The sequence below is a fragment of the Sceloporus undulatus genome, unplaced genomic scaffold (genome assembly GCF_019175285.1).
Source record: "Sceloporus undulatus isolate JIND9_A2432 ecotype Alabama unplaced genomic scaffold, SceUnd_v1.1 scaffold_12, whole genome shotgun sequence".
Lineage (NCBI taxonomy): Eukaryota > Metazoa > Chordata > Lepidosauria > Squamata > Phrynosomatidae > Sceloporus > Sceloporus undulatus.
Genome location: NW_024802934.1, coordinates 280405 through 304021, shown reverse-complemented (window position 1 = coordinate 304021; position 23617 = coordinate 280405). Strand labels below are relative to the sequence as shown.

General features: G+C 39.7%; 1 protein-coding gene across 1 annotated transcript in view; it reads left to right on the top strand.

Annotated features, from left to right (window-relative positions):
* The first annotated feature begins 21429 nt into the window (after window positions 1-21429).
* Window positions 21430-23617, top strand: part of LOC121917175 (ephrin type-A receptor 6-like) — a 282385-nt gene continuing 280197 nt past the window's right edge. The window contains exon 1 of the mRNA XM_042442898.1: window positions 21430-21702. Coding sequence (XP_042298832.1) covers window positions 21600-21702 — 103 coding nt within the window. The 5' untranslated portion in view covers window positions 21430-21599. The remainder of the gene's footprint in view (window positions 21703-23617) is intronic.

Below are 23617 nucleotides of genomic sequence, written 5' to 3'. Positions count from 1 at the left end.
TAGCTCTCTTCCAGTCTGGCAGCTAAAGTTGCTAGCTTCCTACAGTAGCTGTTCTATTGATATTATTTCTGTTTATCAACCCCCATTGCTATGGATGCTGTTCCAACTACATTTCCAAGGGCCCCTGTCCATATCATCCTAATGGCAGTTCATGGGCTGTACGGGGGGGGGGGGGGTCTGAGAGAGGGCAGAAAAAGAGCTTTCTGCCTCACTCCCTACTCTTGCCAAACCTCAGCAGCAAGGAGTGAATTGGATGGCTGTGGGATGATGCTTAAGTGAATTCCTTGAGCTCTATGCCTTCCAAAGGAGCCAGGACAATGTTTAAAGGCCTGATAATGGTACAAGTAATAATGTTATTTTTACAATGATGATATTTTGAGAGCTTTTTAAATGACAAGTACCTAATACAAGTATTTAGCAGATGTAAGTTATAGACAGAATCCTTTATGTCTGTTCATGTAACATAAATTTCTACCTAAGGCCCGAAATAGATAAGCCTAAAAAAATGGCTTCTGTGCAGTTTGGGGGTGTGGCATTTAGATGATGCATGCCCCCAGCCTGCACAGAAACTGCACCGGGATTGTTCCCGGGCCACCTAAGGCAGCCCAAACCCAGCCCCAAAAGAAGCAGATCTTATCTGCTCCTTGCCACAGTCCATTTGTGACCCTGGCAGGGGCCAGCACTAAGACCACGGCATGTGGTTGCCACAGTCCCATGATGCTCCAAGTGGAAGCGGCCTCTGGCCACTTCTTCCTGCCCATCTGTTCCTCCTCTAAGTAGCAGAGGTACTAAGAAATATAGGTGGGATACAGACCACCCACAAAGGACAGTCTGCCGCTGCCACCTTTTCCGCCAGGGGGAAGACGCAGTGGAAAAAGAACCCGCAAAAAGCCTGAGTGTGCAAGCGCGATGCCACATGCGGACGCTATGCATCCGTCACGTCGTAATGGCAGCACCCATGTAGACAGGGCGCTGCCATTTTGATGCTGCCGCAACATGCTAGGGTTGCCAGGCGTGCGGTGGCGCCACCATCGCACACCCCTAGCACAAATCCAGGCCGGCTCAAAGCACCAGTATGGATAGCCCCATAGTTACTGAATTGCAAAGATGTGTAACCAATGTGCATCAGGAATGTGTCCAGTGTACAATGGAACCCTCTCATGGTTGTCGTTGTTGCACATAAGTGTTTTTGCTCATTCTGTTACATAGTTATGAAGCAGAAACCCCCTACTGAATATGCATATTGTGAATCTTCACAACTCTATTTCTTGCATATTTAAGTTCATTTACAACCATTCAACACCACAACAGGATTCCATTGCACAGTTATGCATTTCCTCATCTCAGTGTGAAGAGTATTTTGATATGCTTCAGTGTTCTTGTTTTTTAAAAAAGATTTTTCCCAGTTTTCTATGATTTGGATTTTTTTTAAAAAAAATATTTGCATTTATTTGTGCAAAATTCTTGGGTGCTTGCTCAAATTGCAATTTTTGCACAGAAAATTTTTTACAAGGGAGGGAAGAAGCATGAAGGGGGGGGGGTGGAATCAGAATATGGACCCCACAAAAAACATACGTTGTCTGAATAAAATCCTCCCCAAATTTTCATGTATGCAAGAATGAAATAAGCCAAAAATTGCATGCTTAGAATTTACATACATTTATACATAATGTACGTACGTACATACATACTGTAGATGGGAGTCTTACTCCTTGTATATTTAATAATGAATTCAAGTGTAAGATAGATAGGATTTAGGTTTTTCATGCAGGTAGAATCCATTCATACTGGATTAAGAAGACAAATAGAAAATGAAAAAATGCCCCTGGCGTCCTCTCATTTCCTCCTCCTTGCTCAGCTGGCAGTAGCCCTGTCGGTGGCATAAACTGTAATAAATAACCTGACAATTTCAGAATGGCAGAGATACTTCCTCTATGGGCCTAGTTAGAAAGCACTTGTCTTCTTCTCCAGAACTGTCTCCATCTATAAGAGCCTGCTTCTCAATGACCTTATTTTCCTTTTCACTCTCCACTCCCGTTTGTTCTTTTCTGGTATGTCTGTTAGACTGCAAGTCATTATTTTAAACTGGAAAGCACTTTTTTTTTTTGCATTTGTTCCAGCTGGGACACAAACTGGGTTATAATGTAAGTGAAAGGAAAATAGCTAAAGCAGTATGTAGCACAAAAGTTTAAGGAGCATTAATCTGTTAATCCAATTAAAATGCTACTTTTAAACCATTAATCTTTTTTTTTCAAAAAAGCATATAATAATAAATATTACATATTAAAAGCAGCATACCTAACAGCTAGCCCCGCTATACTAATCAGTTAAGGTTGAAGGTTTGTTTAAGTTAAACTGTCAAAAGGCAGTACACGTGTTTGCATAACAACAACAGCAGCAACAAAAACAATAATAATAGTCAAGCAATTAGAAATTGGGGGGAAATAGAAATTACTGATTTCAACTGGAGTAGGAGATCATCGGAAAATTAAAAGGGCATATATTTGGAAAACTGAAATTGGCTGGGGTATTCCTCTTAAGCAAGCTATAATTGTGCAGACACCTTTGGTATATTTGGGACATTTTTACAGAAAAATATCAGGAGTATAAATAGCCTCTACTGTTATTCTGATGTAAACTTTATGCTTTTTAGTTCCTTGATATGTACTTTGACAAAGTTTACTTTGCTCTTGACAAAAAAAGCTTATTTGTTCCATTTGTAATCTATGCAAATATTTTCCCCCTGCTCTTTGCTACTTACAGATTTTTTAAAAAAATGTTCTCATGATTAGAAACCTTCCTCATAATTTTAGCAATGTATCTTGGTTTCCTGACACTGCTGTTCTGCAATACTGAAAGAATACAAAACAATCACAAACATGAACAACTTAATAAATATGCAAATGCATTTGCTGGGATGACATAAATAACCTTACAGCAGCATTTATCAAAATAGGTAGATGTACAAAATAGGTAAATAACCTTCTTTTGTTCTTTCTCTCCCTTATATTTCATCCTTTTTTCATGAAATGTAATGCATAAAAATAGAAAAGAACAATTTGTCTGTTAATAGTAATCTATTTGCAGTATGCAACTTTCTGATGTTAGTGCAAGAAACTCTCAGCTGTACAAGTCCCTCTAGTGGTGTCCTGAATGAAACCAATGATGATAGGTTTATTTCACATACCCGAGTTACATGTTGCTAAAATATATTCAACAAAGCCGTGACCAAAAAATTCATGCTGCTGGAAACCCTTTATTATGTTTGATGCTAAATGTTACACTCTGGGTAGGTCTTGTGTCCATAGAACATACATCATTCAGAACAACAAAAGAGACTGGTATATTTTCTAATGGTCTGACTTTTGCACAGTCTTTCTGTTTAAACAGTGCAAGAACAGTTGACATTATAATCAGATGCATACATGTTTGTAAGCAGTTTTGATCTCTCAGTATATGCCTCAATACATAGAATTCCTAAATTAAAAGTGGGTCAAAATAATCTCAAAGGAGGAAGGGGAATAAATATTTCATGCTGTTGCGATTCTGACTTGAAATAAATTTCAGTCATTTGAAAATTAATATATTCAACACCAGCCACATTACAAGTATCTGGTTTTGAAAGAGTGAACAGACACACACAAAAATTATGATTTCCTCATAACTGAAGCTGGGCATCTAAAATATAGAAAAATTGCTTTTTTAAGTATAAAATAATCACAGTGTTCCACACATTTAGACACATATCTAAAATTCTAAATTATAGATAATTTAAAAATCTACAATAAAATAGAATTAATGTCATTTTGTTAATGGAAAAATACTGAAAACAAAATGACAGAAACACTCTATACATTAAATCCTACATATTAAAATGGATAATAATGGTAACAGTAAAATGCTATATGCCCATGGAGAAAAATCAATATCATTATTCCCACTTACATAAAATATAAAAGGTGCTATATTTCATAAAAAGAGTTAAGAGACTGTGTTTATTGTTGTCATTGGTGTTTTTACAATAAATTGGTTAGCAAGTCACATAAGATAAGTAAGTGTCTTGGATTCCTCCCTGCGCCTAGCAAAAAGTAACCTGGCCAGAAAACAAAGGAACACAATTAGATCTTAAAATATGCAGGAGAAGCTGTGTTGGCCATTTAGCAAATTCAAACAAAAATCACCAAACAGTGATACCTTTATTGGCCAACCGAAATGCACAATATACGTGTTCAAAGCTCCACTGGCTTTTTCATTAGGCAAGATGTTACAAACCAAATAGGAGGGTAAAAATGGAGATATTAGTAAGATGTCAGCATTTTGTTGTTTCTGCCCTTAGTCATATTGGATTGCAAGAGAAGAATCCTGTTGATCTGCAAATTGACTTTAAAGTTCCTGGACTTTGTTAAACTCCCAATTCCCACATGGCCAGAAGGAGGAGGGACCAGCCAGCAAAATTTAACCTCCTCATGCCATTTTACCTACAGACAGAAACAGTGGAGGTTCGAAAGCTTGCAACAAGTATATTGTGCACTTTGGTTGGCCGATAAAGGTATCACTGTTTGGTGGATTTTTGTTCCAGTTTGATCCTTATCAAGATGACCCCGACCCCAAATGTAACAAACCTATAGCTGTATTTAGAAAGTTTTCCATATCTGCAATGGAATATAATTCATTAAAAATGAAAGACCCAAAGTCAAAGGTCATAGCTCATGATCATCACATATGAAAGTATGATCCTGGTCATTTTTGACACTTCCAGCAATTGGTTAAATGGTTAAATGCTAGCTGATCCATCCTATCTATAGCAGTCCTTCATACCATTTCCTTTCTTTTTCCATATTTTCCTCCAGAGAAACTATGGAGGAAGGGGGACTTCAGGAGCTAGCAAAAAATTGTATACATTGCGCTAATGCAAAACTACCATCAAATTACATTCTTGTTCTTCTTGTTCCTATTTTTTTCCTCACCACCCTCCTCCTCCCAGATCTTACATACACATTTTGCCCTCCTACTTAAAGATGCTTGCAATGCCCCCGCCACAAAAAAAATTGCTGAGAAATTGGCATAGATGTAGAGACAAATAGGAAGAGATATGAAATTATTTTAGTTGTACATATCTGTCCTTAGTTACAGCACAGCATAATTAATAACTACTATTAACTACTATTAGTGAACTGTTAATGAATATGGTTGCACTAAGGCTTTGAAATGAAAAAATATCAAATCCCATTGATGTAAACATTTCTTGTGCATATAGTATACCAAACATTATTAAGAGAAACAGTGCTCCTTAACAGTATTTCTCCCAGTATTAATAAATATGGTAGAACACCTCTGCTATGCCAAACATGGCTATCTCATTCAGCAACCAAATTATGCTAAAAGATGTTAAGGATGGGAATTAAGTGTGATGTCTGCAAAACCTGTATGTTATTTTCTCACAAATGTCATAGGTCCACATCTACTTTACCATATATAGAAAAATCTGAGGTTAATGATAGAATAGAAATTATTTTTAAACAAAAAATAGTATGCTTATAAATAATAATAATGACAACCATCACATTAAATTTGAAATAGTTGCACAAATATACAAGAAAACTGACAGCTAGTTTATTGTACTTCTCATCCATTTTTTCCCATGCTGGATTGTGAGACACTGCAAGAGAGGAGAATTTCCTTTCTTTTGTTAAAACATTACTCTGCATCCCTGAGAGTAATGATTCTGTGATCATGCTAAAAGTATGTAAAGGTGCTAATTTTTTTTTAAAAAAATAACAAAATTGAAAATTGCATTGAATGAATGGTATTCCTATTTCCATGACAAACTAACTACCTGTAATGTGGGCACTGTGTCAATGTTTGCAAATGTTTACAGTAACAACTGAAAATGCTTAACCTTTTTGTATAAAAAAAAATACACACAAAGATCTATGTCTATTTCATGGGTAGATTTGTGATCATGTTTGTGGATGATGTTGAACACACATTTTGCATTTGAGAACCAAAAAGGAATATATATTTTTTCTTCCCAATAAGAAGACCTATTAGCCTGAAATGTAGCACTTCCATGACTCACTGCTGTCTTGAAGATGAGTTCATCAAACATTTTCACGGTGGAAGCAAAAGTTTTTTAACGGAAGGCAAATGAAAGGACAGATTTTCTCAAGGGGTTTAGCTGTGGTTATGCTACAAAATTCAATCCATTCAGGGGGAACTGCTGAATCTATATTGCTATGTTGGTAGAATATTGGAAATGGAAAGGATTAGTATTTATTTTTAGCCAAATCTATCCTTCTGGCTTAGGGCATGTAACAATACTTTCCTTATCTCATTCCTTCTCAGCTCTGTCAAGTAAGTTATTAATTGTGTTTTAGAGGTGAAGAGCTGACACTCAGAGGCAGCATCATTCTAGAACTGAGTAGCTAAAACTGTATTTTTTCCCATATGCTGGGGCACAAACTGCTCTACCTTTTTGGACCAGAAATTAATACACTGTGTGAAGCATAGAGACAGTAAGAGTTATTCAGTCCTCCATCTAGGTATATAGACTTCACCTCTATGGCTTTCCACTGCCTCCTGCATCATCAATATTGCTAGTAAGATACTATTAGCCATGCTGAATCCCATTTTTTGGTTGAAATGGGATATAACAACCAAACAACTAACTACATAAATAAATGCAAAATACTGTAAATGCATATATTAATTTCTTCAGCTTCATTGTTGCTTTCTGTTGTTAACAGATATTTCAGTGACTGAAAAAGTGGAAAAAAATAAGCCATTATTAAAACTTGTACAATTCAGAAACCAGTCTATATGAATGATTTCCATCATTAGTGTTGCCATGAATTAGAATATTTATTTGGGGTAGATCACTGAATAAACCAAGTTGTAATGAGGTGTGGTATAAAAAAAACCATATATTAATACTCTTTTACACTCTAAGCATATAAAAAGAAGAAGACAGTGATGGAGATGAAGAACAGGAATGTAAAATATGAACAAATGCTGTATATCTTCCATGACATGCTACCACAATATTTTTTAAAGATGAGGATGTTGTGACCAATCTGATTGAATTAGGCAGGGATTTTAGTGCTGTGTAGCATTTGATTTCAATAGTTTCAGAGAAAATATTTAGTTGGAATTTTAAATGGTTCATTTAAATTATGTTATGGGTCCTAGAATTAGGAAAGACTGTCCATGATCAGGACTGACAAAAACAGGGCGGCGGGGGGGGGGGGGGGGGGGGGGGAACTGGCAGAAAAACATATCACCCATGCTGTAGACCTAAACAGACATACTTGGAAATACAGCCCACTGAACAAAATTATGTGAATAAAGAATATCAAAAAGTATACAAATCTGTTTTTTTAAAGTAGCTGAGCAGTGGCTTCACCAATTATGTAGAGTGGTTGAAAATAGAAGAAATTTCACATTTCTTGGTCTTGGTCAAATTGGAAGAAAATGGATTCCATTTATTGAATAGTGGAATACTTAAAATGATTATACATGATTGGAATGGAAGAATTTTTTTTGTAATGGCAAATATTGGTAGGGAAAGGAATGTATTCTATGCACTATAAAGCATGCTCTTAGTTCAGTAAGATCCTTTCTTTCAAAAATCATATCCACTTTTTCCTACAATTTACATTGAGTGAAGTATTAATTCAGCATTTAGAATATTTATTTGTTAGTGATAATTGTAGCTATATAAAAGATGTTCCATGAAGTAATTGTGGTAAAATTTCCAGCATAGGTCCTCATCTGTACCCCCTCCCAATTTTCTCTGTTACTTTAAAAATGAATTGAAGGATGAATGGCTAATATCACCATAACAATTATTAGAGATTAGAATATTTCTTAGGGAAAGGTGGCAAATTAAAACTAGTTCAGCTGCAGGGGAATTCTAATTATTTTGTATTCTAGTAGGCAATAAACAATTAGGAATAAGAGTCTTGGACAACCTTATTGGCAGAAAAAGTAAAGGGGAGTGAAAATAATGTTCCATGGTCCTGCACAGAAAATAATACCACAGTGTCAAAAAAGAACTTGAGAGGTATTGCAAAGGTCATCGCTGCAGAAACACTGATTTAAAAAAAGCTTTACAAAACAAACACTAAGGCTCACTGGGGGTTACTTGTTAGTAAATTTGGTTACAATGACTTTGGCAGAGCTTATCAATGAGGCAAAGTGGGTTTCTTATACACATAAAACCAGAGGCTCCCTCATTTATTTGGAGATCTGGTTCTTGTAAGATGTGCAGTAAGATCTGTCAGAATAATTGAGATAAAAATTGTCAAAGAAAGTACTATTAAATTGTGTGAAATTCTGGGTGAGCATTCAAAACTATAAAAGAGGTATGCTTTTCCTATAGTGATGTTATACAGTATATCACCCATTCTAAATGCTACTGAATGGAATCAGCCATGCATTTACCAAGTTGCTAGTTTAAATCCTTTCCCTGCATTGTTCAGATGCCCTCCAAACACTGCAAGGATTAGATGGTGAAACCGCTAGCTTACATCCTGATTACAATCAATCTGTAAGCAAAACCTCACTGGTTATTCTCCAGCATGTGATCTAATGTGAACACTAATAATCTAATAAACTTGGATGGACAGGTGATAACTGCAAAAGAATGTGACAGCACCCAAATTAATCAGTGTTTTATTTCCTTGGTGTCAGAGACATTATAATTTCTGATGTGGATAGGAATGGGGGAGAATTTCATTTCATTTTTAATAAAACTTTATTAACAATCACAGATTTCTTACTAGGCAGGATTGAAAAAAGTTTAGGTTTACAAGGTTAAAGCCAGGGGGAAACCAAAAGTGACAGGTTCATCCAAGCCTGTCCATCCAAGTTCTGGATGGTTTTAATTTGGATTTGAACCCCTGTGTATCCAACCATGTAAAGGTTAAATTAGAATAGTTAACTCTCTCTCTCTCTCTCTCTCTCTCTCTCTTTCTCTCTCTCTCTTCTTTCTGAAAGTCTCCTCATCTTGAATACCTGCATGGCAGGTTCTTTCCAAGTTTGGAACTGCTGTAGATGTTGAACTTGACTAGTGACAGTGGGGATGAGTTTCAGTGCAATTCATAGTATTCAGATTAGGGATAAAAAGAATTTTAAATTTAAAATAATTCAGATTGGAAGAACTTCAGAGATTTTCCTATTCTTAGATACCCACTTTTCACATTGCATGTGCCGTAAAGAAAGGAAAGGAGGAGGGCTAGATTATGATGAACCCTCTGCTGGCAGAGCAGGGATCATGCTGACACCTACTGCTTAAACATCTTACAGACCATGCCCTAAGTAATTGTTATTTTCTGCTGCTTTACATTTCATGTGGAGAAGGGCCACAGCTTAGTAACAGAGTACATGCTTATCGTGCAGAAGTCCCAGGTTAAGTCCTTAACATTCTCCAGGTCAGGTTTAGAAAGAACCTTCCATAAAACCCCTGGAGCACTGCACCAATCGTTGTAGACCATAGTTGCCTAGATGCTTAAATAGTCTGACTTGCTAAATGTTTTTGTATTATGCTCTTATTATTATCTTATAGGCAGCTCCCAGTATGCAAAATATTAGTTGTAAGATTTAATTAATTGGCAAGATTAATTAATTCAAGTTTAATTGTGGATTTTTAAATGTGTGTGTGTCTGTGTGTGTGGGAATTAATTGGGAAAGTTACATGCTTTGGGGGGAAATATCTCTTTATATTCTCAAAGAATCCTCTGTTGTAAAAAAAAAAAAAAAGAGGAACATAAAGTTCAAAGAAAGTAAACTGTACATCCCTTCAAGCCATATGTCTGCATGGGCATTTGGAAAAATCCTTGAGTTGGAAATACAAATGTAGCCCAATCAGCATTGAAGAAAGGAATAGAATCAGAGAATCCTAGAGTTGGAAGAAACCTCAAGGGCCATCCAGTCCAACCCCCTGCTATGCAGGAACACACAATCAAAGCACCTCAGCCATCCAGCCTCTATTTAGAAACTTCCAAAGAAGGAGATTCCACCACTATCTGAGGGAATGTGTTCCACTGTTGAACAGCTCTTACCATCAAGATATTTTCCTGTAGTTTGCATCCATTTCTCCATGTCCTATTCTCTGGAGCAACAGAAAATAAGCTTGCTCTATCCTCAATATGACATCCCTTCAAATATTTAAACAGGGCTGTCATATCATCTTTTAACCTACTCTTCTAAAACATACCCAGCTCCCTAAGTCTCTCCTTTAAAAAAAATTATTTATAAAACACCAAATACAAAAATAACACATTTAGACAAACGTAAAAAAACACAGAAACACCTTAACATAATAACTTGTACACTAAAACTTCATATTTCACTGAATTATTATATAGTATATTTCTAATGTTCCACTAACCCTTAATCCAATTTATAACACAACATATAATTGATTATTTTCAACTTTGAACTTATAACTAGCTAAAGTTATTCAATATTTTACCATATTTTCATAAATTGTGTTTAATTAATTATGATTACCATTTATTCTTCTAGTGCTATTGTATATATATTTCCCTTCGTTTCTGATTTAATATACAATTTCCAAAGATCCCAGTCTTTATAGAACTCTTTCAGTGAACCTTCTTTCCTCAACATACTTAACTTATCCATTTCGTAAAAATTAAACATTTTAAGTTTCCATTCTTCCACTTTATGGATTTCTTCTTGCTTCCAATATTTTGCCAGCACCATTCTTGCCTCCACAATCGAATGAAATAATGATTTTCCTTCTTTTGATTCTAACATTTGGTTTTCAGTTATGTTCAACAAATACATTTTGGGGTCTGCTCATTCAATAAGGTTGATTTTTTTTTCCATCTCCATATATAAATTTTTCCAAAATATTTTGACCTTCTCACAATTCCACCAACAATGTAGGTATGAGCCTACCTCTTTTTAACATTTCCGGGGCATGTATTTGTATTATTTTTAAACATTTTAGATAACTCTTTCCTCATAAGGCATGGTTTCTAGACCTTTCACAATTTTGTAGAGAGAACTTCTAGCAGCTTTGAGACTAACTGAAAGAAAGAAATTGGCAGCATGAGCTTTCGTAAATTTCAGTCTACTTCCTCAGTTGCATCTGCAACTGATTATCAGGATGAAACCAACTAGTGTTGTTTCTGTATGTCAAAGGGCAAGAATACAACATCATCTGTCCTTCTAACAATAAGGAACACTTTGCAAAATGAATCTTGTTACAATAATGGTGGGAATCATGCAGATCTCCAAATGTTGGTGGACTTCAAGTCCCAGCAGCCCAAGCCAGAAATCCAAAGGTGAGGAATGCTGGGTGCTTTACACTGAACAACATCTGAAGAGGTATATGTTATTCACTATGTTAAAAACATTTAACTTTTCTTGTTTTCTTTTCCAAGTAGCTAAAAACTGAACAAACTATCTTATCTACCAATTTCTCTCATATCTATGGACTACAAGGAGTAGGAAAAAAAAACCCAATGATAAATTCCTTGCTGCTTTTTGTAGATTTCACAGAAAACTCAATTGTATAGGAGCACAATACATGCAACTTGTAGTCAAATGTTATATTTCCCAATGTTAAAACCTCATTTTTATATGTTATTTTGTTTAGATTTCATATCCTTTTGATTTGGGTCTGTTTTAATCTTTTAAATATATATATATACGTCCATAGTTTTGCATTGTTAGTAACCTTGGGAATTTCTCTGAATTGTGGAATACAATTCCTGCAAGAAATTAATAAAAATCAATTAACTATTGGCATAGCATTGTGTCTTTCCAGTGTCACAAAATGGGCCTAGTGATTGAAAACTTTCCTTAATTTTGCATGCTGTGGTCACAGACTCTTGCACAGGATTGGAATTTGTGTATACTAACAGCCAAAACAATTATGAGCTGAGATGTCTACTCTCTGCAAAGAATTGTAGTCATGCTTCCCATTAGCATAGTGTCCTATGGTAAGAATTGCTTCCTTTTATTGCAGACAATCTCAGGACAGTGCATGGAATCATATATGCCACATCATGCCTAACAACAAGATAATACAGGCAGATCAAAAGACAGAATTATTGTTCAAACAGAACATTCATCTGTGGTGACAATAACATGCCTGCTCCTGGGCCTGAAGCACTTTCTTCATTATGCTTCAGCTGGATAAGTGCAAAGATGTAGGGCTTGGTCATAAGTCTGGTAGTTTGCATTTCTTGTTATTTGTACTGTGCTGTGGTTTACAACCTCAGCGTTTCCTCATTTTCTTCTTAAGACCCCTGTACTAAAAGACAAGGGGGAAAGTAGTGAAACAATTGGGAAGGTTCAAAATTTTAGGTAGATTCCATATTAGCTCATGAGAGTCACTAGACAAACACTTCCATTTCAAAAGCAATGTATGTTTTCCCATTATTGTTTAAATTGAAGGTACTCTGAAATTCAAATAGAACATTCTGTTTCATGGTGGATTTTCGCATGGAGGACTTACTGTGGTTAAATCACCAGCAAAACACTCCAGAAGTGAAAGGTGTGGTAGCTGGTCATGCTTCTGAAACATCTCTGAAGTGCTCCCTTTCCTCTCCTGTCAGCAAAGCATTCACACGGCACCCATTTCTTCAATAACGGGAACTTCTGTTATGAAGAAATGGCTGCTCTGTGAACACCTTGTTGACGGGACAGGAGAGGGTGCACTTCACTGACGCTTCAGAAGCTACTGCATCTTCACGCTTCTGGAGCATTTTGAAAACAATTTAACAACGTTAAGCCTCTGTCTAATAATCCCCATGGTGTCTCAAAACTGCACAACAAGAACATGAGATTCTTAGAAAGAGAAATATCTAAACTGCCCCATGTTGTGCATGCTTACTCACATATAAACCCCTATTCTGTTCAATGAGACAACCCCACTGAACTGCCATGTAAATGTGTGTAGGATGGCGGCACTGATTTTCACTCTATAATAGTAGTTTTCATGGGATCTGAAGACTATGTTGAGATAGGAATTGCATCTGTCAGTATCTAAAATTAATATTTATAAGCTACTATTTATCACTTACTAAAAATAGAATAGACTCCAGAATAGGCCTAAAGGAAGTAATGCTTGCAGGTGATATAAGAAAGAAAACCCACAGTCCTATATCTACGTCTATAGAAGGAAGCCTTTTAAATTCAATGTGATTTACTTTGAAGCAGGCATGTATGGGATAGTGCTGTAAAGAGATTTATCAACACTATAAAACCATCTAATTCGAGCTTATATTGTAAGCTTATGGAAATACTGTATTTTTTCTTCTTTTTTTCCCATTTGTAACTGAAATATATCACATAAACTTGTTGTCACTATTACAATCATCATCTTTATAGCTTTCAAGGATCAGGCCTGGCTGCTCTTTCTAGATTCAGGTTCTGAACTCAGTTTACATGAAGATGAATTACAGAAAGCAATGGAGACATGCAAGAGACTGAGTTGTGGTAGCATTTTTAAAAACTGTTCATGCTGAAATTAGAAACAAGCTTTTATACATATAAAGTATTGGTAATTTACCCTTAAAATGTTGTTGTGGGTTCTACTAACAAGTAATGTATATAGTGGGAGATATTTTCTTTACCTTTGCTAGACCAAAGAGCTGGACTGAAAGAACCACAGAAATGAATGAAGATAGAAGCCATTTCTGTATCAAAAATATAACCAGAAAGGTTTACACCAGAGTGCTTGCAGTGTTCTAATAGGTAAGGCAGACAGCATTATTGTACTTATGCTAAACACTTGCAAAGTCTTTCCCACAGAGAAATAAAATCTTAATACCTGTACTCAGTTTCATTTTTCCAGTATTGTGCAGAATATGAGATGTAACATCTGTGAGTTGATGCAGTATGCTTTTAGAAGGCCACTTTTTAGATCCAATCCATTGTGTCTACTCTTGATCATATGTTGTTGTTCTTTTTTAAAAAAGAAACTCTTGTAAAAAGTAGACAAATAAATAAACATGGAATCATGGTGAAAAGAGAGGCTGAAGGAAATGAAAGCATGTAACATACAGAAAGTAAAATGAAAATGAAGATATGATTCCCCCCTCCAAAAAAAAAATCTAAGTGGAATGTTATAGAGAAGAGAGAAACAGCTGCTATATTGTGTACTGAAGTAGAGCAAAAGCAATTAGTTTTAGTTGCAGCAAAAGTAAACCTATGTTGTGGTGGTTTGGAAAAATTCAGCTCTGTACACAGTTGTATAATGAAAGTAGTCACCAGGAAAGCTAAGAAGTTTCCTATGTCTTGGTTATTATGATAGCCTTTTATCATGGTGCTCAAAATACCATGCAGATACAGAATCAGGCTAATGATTTCATCTACACATTTTGATTTATCAGAACACTTCAGTTGTGGTAACTATCTGATCCACAGGAAGGCAAAAATAAAGAAGACCAGAAATGCAATCTTAGCATATATTAAGTAGTTGCCTCTAAATATAAATACAGTTCTGACTAGATATGCTTAATATCCAATAGTGAGTTATCTTAGATCTCCATAATAAATAACACAGATTACAATTGCCATTTCACCACCAATTCTCCAGTGAAGCAGTTTATATTTTATCCAAATTTATAGCAGAAATTTGGTTTTAATCTTAAATCTTTAATATATAAGAAATTATATTTTATATCTTACTTGTCTCTGTTTTGTTTATTTTTCATATCACAAAAAGGACATATAACCTTTCTATGAAATACTGTTTCAGCCCTGATGATATATTATTTCTGTTTCTTCCTAAAAGACGACATTCGATAATTGTTAGTATTATGGAGCCCCTGATGAATTAGGGTACATACAGTAGAATTGTTAACTAAAGAAGCAAAGCATGTAGTGGACAACTGAGAGGATTCCTGCTGTATTTCATGACTGTTAAGCTTCAGTAAATAATCATTCACTCTGCTTCTCTTTATGAGAATATGTTTTATATCACACTCTTTGTATAAGAAGTACTGGAGGACATTATATCAAAATACTTTTATTGAGATATTTTGTGTAACTGATTTTAGTAACTTGTATGCATTGGAATCCATGGAGGGGTCTTGATCTATTAAAATAACAATAAAGTTAATTTTTGAACAGAGCAATTGCTCTGTATCCTAAACTTTATTGCTGCATTCAATTTCAATCATTCCCCATAAAAAAAACCTAAATTAAAGAGAGTCATTGCATCAATTGCTGAATATTAAAACAACACTTACATAAACTCCATTGATTCAATGACATTTCTCTAGTTGAGACTAGTAACTGGGCTTAAGCAGAAAGATGTCATCATAAATCACATTAACATAACTTGTCATTTTCTAGTAAACATGTTTAAAAACAGCTAAATGTGCTTTAAAATGGTAATGGTGACTCAGAATGTCAGCCTGATTCCCTCTAAACATTATTATTTTATACTTGATCAGGTAAACAATCTTGAAGGGTGTTATAAATTACCAGCTTCTTCTTCAGAAGCTATAGATATATTTGAGGGGGGGGAGTACAAGATATACTTGTTAAACAGAAACTGCAGTAAAGAATGGAACATAGTGTTCTCTAATATCTGGTTTCAGATTTTCAAATAATCTCACAATATGTTACATTTGGAAAACAACTGCACAGATTTTTGATCTATGCAATATGGTAAATAATAAACATAAAATTGTACTTCCCACAGATTTAGAGAAGCTACTGATTGAATCTTGTACATCAAGATTTACATTTGTCTCCTCCATGGTTTCTTTGAGCCAATGTGGTGCAGTGGTTTGTGCATTGGACTATGGAGCAGTCCCCACTCAGCCATGGAAACCCACTAGGTAACCTGGAGCTTATCCAGAGGAGGGCGACCAAAATGGTGAAGGATCTGGAAACCATGCCCTATGAAGAGAGACTTAGGGAGCCATGAATGGTGAGCCTGGAGAAGAGATAGTTACGAGTTGATAGACCTATTAAAGTATTTGAAGCGGTGGCATTTTGAGGATGGATCAAGCTTATTTTCTCCTGCTCCAGAGATAGACCCTGGACCAATGGATGCAAGCTACAGGAAAAGAGATTCCACCTAAACATTAGGAGGAACTTCCTGACAGTGAGAGCTGTTTGATAATGGAACACATTCCCTTGGAGAGTGGTCGAGTCTCCTTCTTTGGAGGTATTTAAACAGAGGCTGGATAGCCATCTGTCTGGAGGGCTTTGCTTATGAGTTGCTGCATGGCAGGGGTTGCCAGGATGGCCCTTGTGGTCTCTTCTAACTCTATGATACTATAATTCTATGAACCTTGGGCAAATCACACTTTCTCAGCCTCAAAAAAAAAAAAGCCAAGGAAAAAGCCCTCTGAACAAATTGTGCCAAGAAAATCATGTGATAGGTCACCTGGGGGTCTCGATAAGTCATAAATTACTTGAAGACACACAACAACAATAGTTTCTTAAGTTTCTTTTTTTCTTTTCAGCTTTTTTTACTTTGTCCACAATTATATGCAATTAAATTATATTTTAAAAGTATGCAAGAATCACTGAAATAAAATGCAATAGCAAGAAAGTTCCTCTCAGGTTGGAGGAGAGCTAGTTAACAGATAATGTAAAAATATATATGAAACTGCTAAGAGGATATCTGTATGATCAGAAATGAGTGGAGCTCAGTAGAGCTGGTTGGGTGGAGGAGACTGGTCACACCAAGAGAACCATTCACACCAGTGATGGAACCAAAGGATCCAGAAGCAGAACCAAAGGTTTACCACAGTTGGAGCTGGGGACACATACTTGGCTGAACTGATCTGGTATTTTGGAAATAATGTAAAGACACTTAGGACACTGAGGTTTATCCAGATGGTAGGGTTCATTGTTCTGTCCCTCCTCTATGCTTTTCTGTTGTCTGTTTCTCCAAAGACCATGTGTGTGTGTGTGTGTGTGAGAGAGAGAGAGAGAGAGAGAGAGAGAACAGTCATTTGGGGAAAATATATGACTTTGCTCCATGTTCCTGCAACTTTTGTTATCTACTAGGAAAGCCCTGTTTGCCCTGTACCATTCCAAGAACAGAATTTTATTTTTTACATGTAGCTGTCAATATGTTTTTTGTCATAGAATCATGGAATCATAGTGTTGGAAGAGACCACAAGAGCCATCCAATCCAACCCCCTGCCATGCAGGAACTCACAATCAAAGCATCCCTGACAGATGGCCATCCAGCCTCTGTTTAAAGACCTCCAAAGAGGGAGACTCCACCACTCTTTGAGGGAGTTTGTTCCACTGTCGAACAGCTTTTACTGTTAGGAACTTCTTCCTAATGTTAAGGTGGAATCTCCTTTCCTGTAGCTTGCATCCATTGTTCCACGTTCTAGACTCTGGAGCAAGAGAAAACAAGCTTGTTCCATACTCAATATGACACCCCTTCACATGCTTAAACAGGGCTATCATATCACCTTTTAACCGTCTCTTCTCCAAGGTAAACATCCCCAGCTCCTCAAGTCTTTCCTCATAAGGCATGGTTTCCAGACCCTTCACAATTTTGGTGGCCCTCCTCTGGACACTCTCCAACTTGTCAACATCCTTTTTGAATTGTGGTGCCCAGACTGGACATAATAATATTTCAGATGAGGCCTGCCATTTGATCATTCATTTGGGGGCAGAATGTGACCCATCTACATGACCATCCTGCTATCCTGGACCACTGTGAACAGATTCCAGATCTGCTTGTGCTTCAACAACTGCTTTGTTTTCATTTGAGCCTTTATTATTGGGTAAAGTCTGATACCCTATCACTGCTCATGTCAATGCCCTTAAGCACTAGGAACAGGTTTCTAATTTATCTGATGTAGCACCAACATTTACTTACAGTCTATGGCTGTATCCTCCCCCCCCCCCCCCCCATATACACTTCATTTTAGAGTTAAGACCCTTCTGTATGCAGTCTCTTGAGCAAGTGGAAGAGGTTTCCATCTCACTGCATGCATCCTTGTTCTCGCAGTACTATTTTTCCTTTGACAAGTAGTGACCTTTCTTCTGTGTGTTTTCTTTTGTCATAGGATATGGCACTTCCTGTATGTGCCCCACCAACCTGGACCTTTAGAAACAGGTTTCTAGGCCCATTTGCATCATCTTCTTCCAACTGCTTCATTTCTTTTCACCAGAAGCAGCTATTTTGCATAATTCTGGGAGCAACACTTAGTCTGACTATTTATCTGATCATGTATAAGATAATTGTAACCCAACTTAGGTGAGCAAGATACTGCAGTGAGTTCAGTGCACTGATTCTGAAGGCAAACAAATGGTTTCTAGATCTTACTAGTGTTTCAGAAGCTCTTTTAGTCTGCTGAAGAGGCAGGAAAAAAATGCCTCCTGTGTTTATAGATAATGTGAAGTAAGTCCCAGTGACACATCCTCAAAATCTTCCATTGTCTAAACAATTTGACTACTTCAAATTAAGATTTGCACTGAATATCTGATAGTGGTAGATAAAGTACACTGATTGTTAAATGTATCAAAATTTAAAAAATGCTGATCTATGCTGGTCTTAGTGACCTATGGGCATTTAAGAAAATAAGCAAAGATCAAGATTCTATCCACCAGAGACCAGTGTATGTTCTCAAGTTTGCTTTACTGTCAGCAACAAGTAGGGGAGGTTCATTTAAAGGCTGCGGCTCCCAGATGGTGCAAGCGGCGGCGGCAGCAGACCGCCACAATCCGGCGGTCTGTAACGCGCCTATGTCTGCAAACTAGGAAAAAATAATTGTTGGTCCCCCATATCAGACAGTTTAGGAAGCATTGTTCTATAGTTCTTACACATTGCTAATAATGAATGTTAAAGAGAGAAATGGCCCTGAGGTGAAAGTACTGGCTCCAAATCTGCTTATTACCATCTTGAGAGCTGTGAAACATAGGCCAGACTGTGCTAGCAATGGAACAAGTTCATACATTTCTTGAGGGAACAGCATGACCTGTTCCATAACACTATTAGAAGGATAAACTGGGAAGGAGAGGAGAGATAGCTGTGTAGTCCAGAAAGTGAGGGCAAGTCAGATTGAAGCATAGCAAATGAAGAACAATAATTGAGCTGTCTGTTCTGAGGGATGTCCCCAAAGTCCTGCAGTTCTTTCAGGGGGGGGGGGGGGGAGTCCTGATGGAGGGAAAGGAAGGGACATGTCTCTCTGGGCCTTGAAGAGTAAGGACCTCCAAGTGAGCACTACCCCAAATCCCAAGAGAGCCTGGCAAAGAAGGAAGCCAGACTCTGGTCCCTTCATTGGCAAGTGGAAAGGAAGGGGAAAATTGATGGCTTCCCTGAGAGACACCCTCCATAGAGACACCCTCCCCAAACTGTTCCCCAGTGGGGCAATTTGTCACCTTTTCAATTGGAAAGGGCATCTCTCATTTTTCTTACACCCTACTCAAGAAATGGCTTACTTGACTGGGTGGAATGCAAAGATATAGCCATGCTTGTCTGTAGAATCAGTGTTCAGAGAGATCTTGCAGCACCTTTGAGACTAACTGAAAGAGAGAAATTGGCATCAAAAGTTTTTGTGGGACTTTTTTGTTGACCTCAGGAAGAAGGCTGAAGTCTAGGGAAGCTCATGCAGTCAAGTTCTGTCTTTCAGTTAGTCTCAAAGGTGCTGCTACATGCTTACTTGGTTGGGGTATAAGAAGAATGAGATTGCCTTAGGGAGGAACAACACACACACAAACACACACACACAATCCCTTAAAAATTATAAGTCGCCAGTCACACCTCAATGCTCTTTTAATCTCATACAGTTTTAAAGTTGAGCCATCCTCCAAAAAGAGAAAGTAGAAGAATATTTGTGTGCCATTCTGTGGTTTCTTTCTTTCTTTCCCCCTTCCTCCTGTCGACTAACCCCCTCTAGTGCTGAAGAGGCTGCATTTGACCTGCGGGCTGCTGGCAGCTGCTTCCAAGCCAAGGGAGCCCTGCCTGCCTGCCTGCCTGCCTGCCTGCCTGCCTGCTTCCCTCGCCGCCTCCTCTTCGCCCCTCTGGCCACCCACCCCCAGCCCCCGTCTCCCTTCTCCTCCAGAGAGCCACCGAGCAAAGGACCTCCTTCCCTCCCTCCCTCCCTCCATCTCCGACGCCCCCGTCTCCCTTATGCTTATTTTTAATACACGTTGTGTTCATTTCTTGGCTGGGAAGGGAAGGGAAGAGCAGAGAGAGAAGGGGTGGTCCTCGCCTGGGAGGTTTGCCCTCCTGGAAGACCTGCACAGCCCCCCGTTGGCAGCCAGGGAGCCTGGATCTAGGTTCTGTTAGCCAGGTTCTAGGTAGCTTGGATCCTCCTTCTGGTAGCCCAGCTCTTGTTCCTGCTAGCCTGGATCCTGGTAACTTGGCTCCTCCTTTTGTTAGCCCAGATCTTGCTCCTGCTAGCGTGGGTCCTGGTAGTTTGGGTCCTCCTTCTGTTAGCCTAGCTCTTGCTTCTGGCAGCCTGGATCCTGGTAGCTTGGCTCCTCCTCCTGATTGCTTGGCTTCTGCCTTTGGTAGCCTGGACCTTGCACCTGGTAGCTTCGATCCTGCTTCTGGTAGACTGGATCCTGCCTTTGGGAGGCTGGACCTTGCACCTGGTAGCTTGTCTCCTGCATCTGCTTAGCCTAGATCCGCCTCCTGCTCCTGTTTTTGGTTGGCTTTTTAAAAAAACAACCCAGGCGCATCCCTCCAGAGAGAAGAGGGGGAGAGGCGGGGAGTGTGCGAGTGGAGAAGGCAGGCGAGGGGCGGACGCTGTGGTCCCTCCTTCCATCCGGAGCCGACGGCCAAGGAGAAGCCCAGCCCCAGCCAGGCGGATCGGGGAGGCGTCCCGGAGCCCAGACGCTGGGCAACTTGGCTTGATTGGGGAGCTGTCCAGCATTTCAGCACCTTCCAGCCGACGGACGGAGAGGCGCCTCCAAAGGGGGAGGGGTCCTTTGCTTGCTTGCTTTGGGGGGAGGCCTTGGCTTTGGGGCAAGAAGGGACCTTCTTTCCCAGCCCCAAGGACGAGGCTGCCTCTCTTTCCCCTCCGGATCAGAGGCAGCGGCAGTGGCAGAGAGGCTGCCAAGCGGGCAGAGGAGATGGCGCTTCCCCAAGAGAGGTGGAGGAGGAGGGACTTCAGGGGAGAGGGGCTGGAAGGCTGAAGAGGGAAGGAGCCGGTGGGAAGGAGGAGGAGGAGGAGAGGAAGAAGAGGAAGAAGGAGGTGGAGGAAGAAGAAGAGAAGGAGGAGGAGGAGGAGGAGAGGAGAGGAAGAGGAGGAGGCGGAGGCGGCAGGTGAGGTGGGCACCACCATCCTGAGGAACCCTCCTTCAGGGGGGAAGGAGGAGGAAGAGAAGGAGGAGGAGGAGGAGGAGGAGGAGAGGTAGGCACCACCATCCGGAGGAGCCCTCTCTCCTGTTCCCCAGCGACGGAGATCCCTTGGGCGAGAAAAGTTTGCCTGTGAAGCTCCCTGCCTGGGCAGAGTCCCGGCCTCGAAAGTGCCCCTTGGCCTCCTTGGAAGAGGAGGAAGGAAGCCCGCTTTCTCCAGGACGCACCTCGCCCCGGATTTGGCTATTCTCTCTGGTCCCTCTTTTTTCCCCTGGAGGCCTCTGGGGCAGCCCCCCTTGAGCCTGGCGCCCCTTCCGAGGGCAGAGCCATGGGCGGCCGGGCCCTGAGGGGCTTCCTCTGGAGACTCAGCCTGGTCTTCCCTCTCCTGACGGGGCGCCCCGGAGGAGGCACTCACCTCTCCAGCAACCAAGGTAAGGGGGAGGGGGAGGGGGTGGAAGTGGGGGTGGGGGAGCCTTTTTGGGGGAGGGGCAAGCTGCCTTGCCAAGGATGGAGGGGGTGGGGGGTGAGGACAGGGAGGGCAGCCTTCTGGCGGGAGGGTTCAGGGGAAAGGGAAGGGTGTGAATGGGGAGCATCCTTTGACTCAGGGCTGCCTCCACAGCACAGAAATAACCTGAGTCGATCCTACTGCCACTGCCCTGGCTCCATGCTATGGTATTCTGGGGATGGTTGTTTGTGGAGCCACTCCCATTCCCAGAATTCCAGAGCCTGGAGCCTGGACAGTGACAGTAGGATCAACCCAGGCTGCATCCACACTGGAGAAATAACCCAGTTTTGCACCGCTTTAACTCTTTCTGGCTCAAGGCTATGGAATTCTGGGAGTTGGAGTTTTTTGTGGGGCCCAGAGCACAAACTCCAACTCCCAGAATTCCATAGTCTTGAGCTAGGGCAGTTAAAGCAGTGCCAAACCAAGTTATTTCTCCAGTGTGGATACAGCACCAGATTATGTCTGCACTGTGGATGCAGCCTCTGTGACTGACAGGAAAGAAGGACTGGCCTTCATGGTGATAAAGGAAGGCATATTCAGCTCCCAGTGGCAAGATTTCCCCAGGCCCTGGGCACAGTAGCCAAGGATTCTCAGGTCAAAGAGTGGCCTGATCCTGTGCCAGGGGTCAGAAACCCCTGTGAAACTTGTTCACCTCTCCATTTGGTTGGATACAAACCCTTAGTTCTGCTTGCCTGAAAAAGGCTGAAATAGGACCTGAGAAGAGACCATGAGCTCAAAAGATTTCTTGATCACCCACATTTCATTCATCCAGCTCCCGTGCCCCAGGGATCATTTTAAACTGACCAGCCCTGCAACCCAAGAGGTTTTGTTTTAGTGGCATAATCCAAACGATAGCTTCAGAGCCATTTGCTCTAGATTTTTGCTCAATTTTGGTCTTCTTGTTGCCTCTCCTCCATGCCAAGGACATGCCTCTTCCCTTGTTTCCCTAGGTATCAACTTAGTTTTCATATAGGAGACATTCACAGGGCATGAGGATTGTTTCCCCAGAGGCACAGGAGCACCTCTGGGGTTTTCAAGGCCACTCTGGATAAGCTTCTTGTGGTCTTCTGGAAAAGGTCAGCTGAGGAAGTCAAGGAACCCCACGAAGCAGCCCGCACTGCTCTTCAGGAGCTACAGTTTCAAAAGAAACCCCATAGAGCCCTCGTACTTGCACAGGAGCTGAAGTGTGCACTTTCAAGTCATGGCTTTAGCTCTCTTTCTCAAAGTATTTATTAAACCACTGGCCTTTTGAAACTTCAAATCCTCTTCGCATCACATGTTCTTCTGCTCTTATCATCCTTACCAGCATTATCAGTTACATCACATCTTACCTGGCAAAATGTTTTAACCTTCTCTATGTTACTTGCCCTCACATCAGCACCACATATAGGCATATAAAAACAGAAAGCCAAGGTTAAGAGATTGTGATTTATGACAGGCCAGTCAGTGAGCTTCTGGTGGCACCCATGGACTTTATAACCTATTCAATTTAAATAATCTAGATTGGCTGTCCTACTAAAACCCTTTCAGTTTTCAGAAAGATTGCAGCTGAAAGGTTCACCTCTGTTGTCTGAGCACAGCATTGTTCTGGGCAACTCATAAGAAATTATTCCTAATTACATAATTGCTCAGGTATCACAAGGTAGCATCGCAGCCACTCCAGATACCACTTTTCTCTCTTCGGAGCATCTCATGCCGACCCATCTTATTAGTACTTAGTGATCTATGGGCATTCATGCTGAGAGGAAAAACCACAGAATGTCAACAGATGAACTCCTATCGATTTCTGTGCATTCGGAATTGTACCCCTGCAGGACACAGTAGGATATATATATATATAT